Source organism: Eptatretus burgeri, chromosome 9 (assembly GCF_056783735.1).
Source record: "Eptatretus burgeri isolate ZD-2024b chromosome 9, Ebu_testis_v1, whole genome shotgun sequence".
Taxonomy (NCBI): Eukaryota; Metazoa; Chordata; class Myxini; order Myxiniformes; family Myxinidae; genus Eptatretus; species Eptatretus burgeri.
In genome coordinates this window covers 95,523,973-95,532,834 of record NC_140969.1, presented here as the reverse complement: position 1 = coordinate 95,532,834, position 8,862 = coordinate 95,523,973, and the positions used below count along the sequence as shown (strand labels likewise).

Here is an 8,862-nt window from a genome sequence, read left to right as displayed (position 1 = left end):
GAATGCAACATCACAAAAGGAACAATAGAGAGAAGGGGGGGGGCACACCATCAGGGTTGAAGGATAAAATAGATTGAGATTTGAACTAATGGGATGTGGGGAGGAAAAAGGGGTAGGGGAGGATGCATGCGGTGGACAAGATTGATATAGAAGGAAACTCTCAGGAAGGGAAAACTTTGGATGGGGGGTGATCTGAGAGAAATTGTAAACATATTTGGTGAACAAACACTTTTTTTATTTATATAAGGAGAAAGATCACTTTCAATACTTTCAGTTGGTCTTCGAGCTAATTTGCCTAATCGTTAATTATGGATTTTACCAAACAGGACTCAAAGTGTAGATTTGGTGCTGTGAAAAATAAGGTAATGTTCACATTTCGAGCAATGCTCTTAATCAGAGAAACCAAAACTCGTATTCTCGGTAAGATTATGCTAGAACTTCATTGGTCCAATGAAGGGTGATACCCAAAATATCAGCCTTACCTTGTTTCTTAACGATAGTGAACTTATGCTTTCTCAACTCCTTTTTGAGAAAATCCATTGTTGTCTTCTACGCAGACATCACTTGTCTTTACCAAGATTGGTATTCCTAATTATTAACTTTACTTGTAAATGTAATGGGAAATCCAAATGAAGAGGATGAAGGTTCATTCATCAGTTGAATAAGACATGATTTACGTTGAAACTCAATTACATTTTGCTTTTAATCTTAGGGTTTTTCCAAAGCAAAGATACATGATGCCATTTTGGTCCCTCTTTATAACATCGAAAGTAGTGAGCCTTTTCCACTACCTGTCCACCGATAAGTTTTAGCTATTTCCTTTTAAGGACCTTTTCGATGACTCAAATCACATTCCACATCATACCCAATCAAAAGAGCTGGCAACCCAATCCATGGCAACATCGCTACTAGAACTACAGACCTTTGGTATGACATAGTTGTAAATTGCCTGCAATCAAAGTTTGTGGGAGGATGAACCTTGCATTGCCCTTTGCCTTCTTGTTGCTTTACCTTGGATGAGAGTGCTGAGGAAGACAGGTGGATGGTTTGTTGCTCGGTTTTATTTTGAAAGCGACCCATTTTGAGCATACGGGTTAAAAAAATCTACCGGGCGACTGGCAAGGCCCATGGCTGTACCTCCTCCGAAGAAACGGGATGTGAATGTCTCCTCGCGCCTCCTGACGGAAGATGAAAATGATGTCCTTTTTAGCTTAGTAGGGAAAGGGAATGTGGTACGTAAGATTTAATTCTTATAAAATACACGTGATGCATGATAGGTGGGTCATTTGACGATTTGATTTTCCTCAACTGATATCTAATTTTTTGGGGTTTTACCTTTCTTTTTCATCTATGCTTTATTCTGACTGTTGTTCGAGTTCACACCCTGATAGTTTGTGGAATACCGGTAGTTCACATGAAGTTTGCATTTCTTTCCTGTCATTCTTGTCAAGCTCAGGGTGAAGTGTTTTCTAACTTGTTGTAAAGGCTAAACATTAAATGATTGTATGCATTGGCCTGCTTTCAATCTTCCTATCAAATAGTACAAGCAAATGTTTGGTTGGCTTTTGCGAGATTGTTATTTAGTTATCAAATGCCAGTTCAATAGAAAACATCAAAGCCATGTCCACAAGGAAAGGATCTCTCATGTACTTTCCATCATGTGCTGCCTTTTTGGCTTGCACCATTAGTTAGGGGCACAGCTATGCCGCTGATGCAGTGCCCCTATTACCAGTATACTGGTGCTCATTTTGCTAACCTCAGAAGGATGACAGGCTGAGTCAACCCCCTGGTGTTGATTCAGTGGCCAACGGGGCTCGAACTCAGGACTGTAGGATCCCAAGCCACCACCCTAACCGCTAAGCCAACACCAGGCTATTATCATGCAGTAAAGGAGAACTTATTGGAAAACTTTCTTCTTCATGTCTGCGATGTCTGGCTTTATCTGTTTTTAACATGTTCTGCCTTCCTTCTTGAGACTCATGGAAAGTTTGTCAGGTCATCCAAAAAAGTGCAATATATGCACAAAATTGGGCACTAAATGGAATACAAAATACAGATTATACAGTCGTATTTACTACCTCCAACAAATAAATGTTGTCAATAAATGAAAGGGAATATCAACGGAGGGAATGTTTTCTAAAAACATCAATATTCGAGACATTGGAGTTTTTCATGAACAATTTGTACATGACACCAAATGGCAACAAACTGTCCAATCCCTCAATGGAAATGATACAAAAGCGAGCTCCTCTTCTACAGTAAGCGACATTCAGACCTGACAATAAGTTTTGGAGATTCTCCAGTTTCAATTTGCAGAGACACTCTGCAGCATCAGTCACCATCAGCCAAGGACAAGGCCAAAGGTCTGTTGTGTATGAAAAACACCATATAATCACTGATGCCAAGCGAAATGAAGTTGATGCGACAAACAGTTTAACATTTTCTTCAAAGGATGGCCGACACTCCGATGCAGTATCATTCTGTCAAATATCTGGATGACACTTGATGGTTGGATTCTAAATTAAATAATTGTTGGAACCACAAAAATTGCATTGCACAGGCATGGAACAAAAATCAAATCCTCCTCTCACTGCAGGCTTCCAATATATGCAAAGTCATGAAATCCATAATTACAGTTGACATCAAATTTTTAGAATAGCAGTTTGGTTTCTGACCTTCCCCTCCCTGGACATGCTGCTTCTGCTCTCCCAATAATGGATGTAGGCCCCTCAATCTTAGAGAAGAGATCAGGGCCATCCCTCTGGACATATCTCGAGCATTTGACAGTCAGGCACCTTTCATTCCTTTCTCTACGATACACAGTGACAGCAATGTATATCCAGTCTTCGTGATGTCCATTTGGGAAACACTGTCAAGTATTTGACAGTATCCATATTCATGACCATATTCAGCACATCCATATTCATGACCTTTTTCAACCCCATTAATCCTCCTCAAGCCCATCCCTTCCTTTCCACGTTATTGTATTTCCCCCTATCACTCCACCTTCCTTTTACGTTTTTTGTTGCATTGCTGGTTCATCCCCAGTTCTCCTTTTCAGCCCCTTCTTGCATCATGAATCCATGGCGTTTAGAATTTGGAATTCGAACTCTGTTGATTGTAATCTTAGTACTTGTGAAATTTATACACACTTCGCCATTGTGTACTTTATCCACCAAAGATATATTTCCTTGATTTGGGAAGCAGGCTCTCAACTATGCAAGTACAGCTGCCATTTTTGTTTCTTTCTTTCCCAAAGGAACGGTTTGCACCTCATTGAAATTGCTGCCATGTATGTACAATTAAGCATTCGGGTTACACCACGAAGTCTGAAACAGCCATCCCATTGTGAATCCTTCTTCCCAAGAGAAATACTCTTTTTACCATTTAATTGTTTTCTTCATTTGATTGTCATGTTTTTGTTGAATACAGCTCTCCTAAAACTCTGCAATTGTAAGGGTGCAGTGCTCGACCATCATGAAATTGCAATATACGGCACTTTGCTTTTATACGTTTAGTTGGATATTAATCGCTTATCAAATTTTCATTTTCTTGGAAAAATGCTACTTCCACCGAAACTATACTTTGAAACTTAAAAAAAACTTTTCAAACATGCACTTCAGAAAATTGAGGAGTTTTGGTGGTTTAAAGCACATCGAAATCCCTCATTTCATGATTGCCTGCAGAGGCTGAAATCGAATGCACATGCGTGCCGACACCCGGGGTCTTCACTTACACTTCAAAAACAAAGTGTAGAATTCCATCAACTGAACTTTCATTTCTGTTGATACAAGTTGTGCATAGAGTGCAGAAATTGTAAATATTGTTCCTTGCTACAGATTCATTTTGTTCGTTTGGTTAATACTGCACATATTGGTTGATGAGTCCACCGATGTCATTTTATTGGCCACTTTAGTGCAGAAAGGTCCGAAGTCGTCCTCAAACTCTTTCGAGGTACAGGTTTTATTTTATAGTAATTACAATGATGAATCGGTCATTGTATCTGTATTTTTTTAATTTATTCGTATGCAGCCTGTGACTGCTTGGCTGCATCATTTTCTTGGGCACATCTGTGTTGCCGATGCCCCCCTGATGCTGCCCATGTTACCAGTACACTGGTACTCATTTTGCCGACGTCAGAAGGATGACAGGCTGAGTCAACCCTACCTGGTGTTAATTCAACGGAACTAGGATCTTAAGCCAAGCACCTTAACCGTTAAGCCCACACCAGGCCTACTGTATCTGTATGATGGAACACATCCAGTTGGGAAGGTGTAAAGCGACTTTCAGGCCACCTTATACAATCTTGCATTCATTAGATATAAGCCCATCCTTTCCTTTCCACGTTACTATATTTCCCCTCCTCTTCTCCTTCCATTAATATTGATAATATTAAAAGCTGGATAACTTTTACTGTAGCCTGTTATGTTCCACATGCCCTTACGTCTTCAAATAACATCAGCATAAAATTCCATCTATATTTAATTGTAACCATCCATTTGTCAAGTTAAAACTGCTGGAACTTCTCATTCTCACTATCAGCCACAACTTGTCTGGAGCTGCCCACATAGCTAAGAATGTCATGCTCATCACAATGCTGTTAAAAAAAATTTGCAACACCAAATATTTTCTCACTCCTCACCATCTGCAGCATTGATTGTCACTCGCTATAATAATATGTTCCCTTACAAGGAACGCCAATGCAGGAGGAAGCTATTCAGACCATCAGAGCCTGTTGCCAACCTACGGTTGTTTGTCCATACATGCTCTATCCTTTTTAAAATGCTGAGCATTAAGGAAGGAAGCAGCATGTCCCATTTTAAAGTCTTTGGTATGACTCGGCCGGAGTTAGAACCACCGACCTCCAAAACTCAGAACAGACGGTCTCACCACGACACCAGTGAGTATTAGTTGTCATGGTCCGTTTCATCAAGAGGACATGCCGATAATGCCAAGAGAACAATTCTGTATCTCACAAGTGCAGGGTCGTTTAAATCTCATGTGAAGAGGAAGTGATCCCATTTGACAGCTGCTCCTTCACGGGTTGAAGAAGACAGGAGATGCGGTTATAAAGGTCCTCGCGGTGCACGAGGTTTTCTTCAGCAGAATGAAGTAGTGGAGTTAAACACTGTACACCTCTCCATGACTATGAGCTGAGGACATCCCACTGCCCAATTGGTGCCCTTTGATTATGTTGTAAAGTTCTGAAGAGTATGAGAAACACCACATCAGAAAGGCCAGAATCAAGTCATATGCATTCAATGATCAACCACTTCCATATGAATTACATTACCGAATCAACACAAGCCTGCTCTTACCTTCTCACTTCACCAAAAGCCTGCTCACTATCTTAATGACAACTAGCAAAGGTACCTGACGTTGCTGGGCAGCACCAGGTCCCACCTCCCACACCCTCACCCTCTCCCTCCAGACTCCCACCCCACCCCTTCCCCTCCCTCCTCCCACCTCCACTCTTTCCCTCCCTCCTCTCACAAAGGTACCCAGCATTGCGCGGAATTTAACGTACATCTATTGGACTACCTCAATTAAGCACATATTTAAAGACAAACATCACCTGTCGCAATCGCTGATGGGAATACTAAGAGAAGGGAGTGACAGGAGAGAGAGAGAGAGAGAGAGAGAGAGAGAGAGAGAGAGAGAGAGAGAGAGAGAGAGAGAGGGAGAGAGAGAGAGAGAGAGAGAGAGAGAGAGAGAGAGAGAGAGAGAGAGAGACAGAGAGAGACAGAGAGAGAGAGACAGAGAGAGATACATAGATAGATACAAAGATACATATACATATATATATATATATATATAAATATATATATATATATATATATATATATATATATATATATATATATATATATATATATATATATATATGGGAGAAAGCAAATAAGAGCTGTCGCTTCAATAAGATAAGATAAGAGTAAATAAGACCCAAGCTGACCTTGTCATGATATTTAACTCCCTGGGGATCTTTGACTGGTTGAGGATTAAACATGACCATCGTTTATGTTTGATTGTGTTTATGTTTAACATAGTTTATGTTAAACATCTCCATGACGAACATCAACGCAGAGCGCCGTTTATGTTTGATTGTTTTTCGCAGAGTGGCAGTGCGTGCCACCTGTGGGTACTTTTGACCGTGAAATAACACTATGTAATGCGGGATAGCACAGGTGACAGGTCATACTAAACACCACCGAAGACGTCCGGAGATGCTCCGAGATGCCTGGAAATATCTCTGGAGAGACGTCCGTAGTCTGTAGATGCTGCCTTCCCTTTGCTGCCTTCGCTTCCCCTCCCCTCACACTTACCTCCTCCCAAACTTCTCCCTTCTCAACCCCCATACAACTCTCCAGACGTCTCCGGGCCCTTCCGGAGGCCGAGAAGAGGAAGGGGTCTCAAAGAATGTGTGAATTGGACAAATTAACACCTTTTTTTCTGCAGTCAGAACTGCTACTCAGCTCAATTCCACAGTTTATATTTTGAAATTTGGCTCAGGTTAGGAGATTCAAGAGATTATCACATTTTAGTTGTAAAAAGTGTGTGGAAATCAAAATAAAAGCACAAACATTGGCGGGGCATTTTTGACGATTGAACACGAACACTGGCGAGGCTTTTTGACAATTAAAGGAAAATGCTCTTCCTTCCCTTTCCCTCCCCTCATACTTACCTCCTTCCAAACCCCCTCCACCCCATATCCCCATAAAACTCTCCGGGCATCTCCGGGTGTCTCTGGGCAGTGTTTTAGTATGACCGCAGGTGACTGAACTGCATATGTAATACCTTGTTATTCATCTCACCTTACCTCATCGTTCAGTCGGCACTGCCACATCATAAAGATGTGTGAACACCGTGGGACTGCACCAAACACAGATTGTGATTACATACTTTAATTATAAATTTTACGTGCTTTTTTTAAATCTAGACAAAGACTTTCTGAGCAGGCTGAAATAGCCACGGGTCCAGATTAATTACATAACCAGACAAAATGGCAAGCCATAAATTACATCAAAATGACAACCACACAGGTTTCCCTTTAAATGGAGTTCTTTAAAAATGGAATTCAGGTGAAAAATTAGCAACATTCATGCCAAAGAAATTCAAACCACAGATGTCACCTGTTGGTTCTTTGCTTTAACAGCTGGAACCAACATGGTGGAGTTCTGAATACAAGGAACGATTCGACGTGATCGCACAAAAAGGTGAAACAATGTGATGTCATGTAAAAAAAATATTGCACAACCTTTTTAGCAGGCGAACCGCATGTCTCCGATCCTTGTCGTGCAGGTACCGCATGACGGTTGAAACTTGATACGTCGATCGATGTATTTTTTGTTGTGTTTATCAGAGTGACTTAACTGTGCAGAGTGGCAGTGCAAGTACTTTTGTCATCGCATTGGGAGGGGACGGAGGGGTGGGATTGAGTGAGGAGGTGGAGTTCAGGTAACTGAAGTGCATACGTAATGCCTCATCATTCAATTTGCCAAAAAAAAAAGACCACTGTTAACTGTATCTCCATGGCTTGCAAACTTGTAACCAATCAACTTGTAGCATGCTTGCCAAGTGGAATAAGCACTTTAAAGCAAGCACTCCAATGAAATGGTTTTAAGGCTTAGCGGGCGATTAGTGATGTATACAGCAAAGATCAGGCATTTGATGATGAGCATTTTATCAAACAGAAACCATCGCGGCCTGTTCCAAGGCAAGGCATTTTTGAGCAGGCCGAGAAAATTTGTGGCTTAAGACCCCTGAAAGGTGAAAGCGAGCTGACCAAGGATAAGCATTTTTTTTTGTTTCTTCATGATGAGTGCCCTGTTAATTATCTTCAAAAGGGGTGTTTAAATTTATCCAAACACCCAATTTTCATTCATGCACTCAATTGGAGTTCCCTTAGTATGCATGCAAAGTTTCAGGCCAATATGCTTCATGGTTTTGGAGGTATGGAGCACACACACACACACACACACACACACACACACACACACACACACACACACACACACACACACACACACACACACACACACACTCACACACACACACACACACACACACACACACACACACACACCAACATTTATTTATATAGATTCTTCCTGTTTATATAGAATCAATTTATATAGATTCAATGTATATAGCTCTTCAATTACAATGGCATACAATATATATCTGCATTTGTTTTAAGAATTTTAACCGTTAAACATATCACAGTGTAACTATCTATATATATATATATATATATATATATATATATATATATATATATATATATATATATATATATATATATATAGGTACATATGTGTATATCTCAGGCCATGCTAGATGCTTTGCTTAATCCACTGGAGTTGCACAAGCCTGTCTAAACTTTGTCTCTGTGATCTTTTTTCTACTTGCATTCATGTTTTCAGATTGTTGCCTCCAGCGTTGTGCAGTTACTGCAGGGCATCACAGGTTCATGGATAAAAAAGGACTGTGGGGTGGCATGTCTGATCAAAAACAAAACCAAAAGATCCTACTTCATATCTTTATTCAGCCTGGCAGAGGTACTGGTTTTAATATTATTGAATGAGGAGACATGTGCAGAATCCCCTGCCCCCCACCACACACTTATCATATGTATGTACCTTTTTCTCCCCTTCTTTTGTCCCTATCTACTCCCAACATCTTTCGGATTTTCTACATCCTAATTTTAAAATATATAATGAAACTTAAATAAGACAGGAACAAAATACTTACCCTGCACACGTGATGTGAAAAGTGGGGTTAAGCAATTGGTTCACTTCTGTCTGTCTGTCTACAAACGTCGGTTTTATGATTGAGGAACAACTTAATTTCAATTGAACATTT

The 8,862-nt window shown here is 40.4% G+C and overlaps 1 protein-coding gene across 3 annotated transcripts in view; it reads left to right on the top strand.

The window, feature by feature from the left end:
• Nucleotides 1-990: 990 nt before the first annotated feature.
• Nucleotides 991-8,862, top strand: part of LOC147020679 (actin nucleation-promoting factor WASL-like) — a 33,875-nt gene continuing 26,003 nt past the window's right edge. Inside the window, exons 1-2 of one of the 3 annotated variants that reach the window (XR_015061924.1) lie at nucleotides 991-1,232; nucleotides 8,424-8,558. Coding sequence is in view for 2 of the 3 variants with exons in the window: in XM_085896218.1 (XP_085752344.1) it covers nucleotides 1,128-1,232; nucleotides 8,424-8,558 (240 nt within the window). In the remaining variant the exon portion in view is untranslated. The remainder of the gene's footprint in view (nucleotides 1,233-8,423; nucleotides 8,559-8,862) is intronic. The other 2 variants (XM_085896218.1, XM_085896219.1) reach the window with 2 other exon arrangements.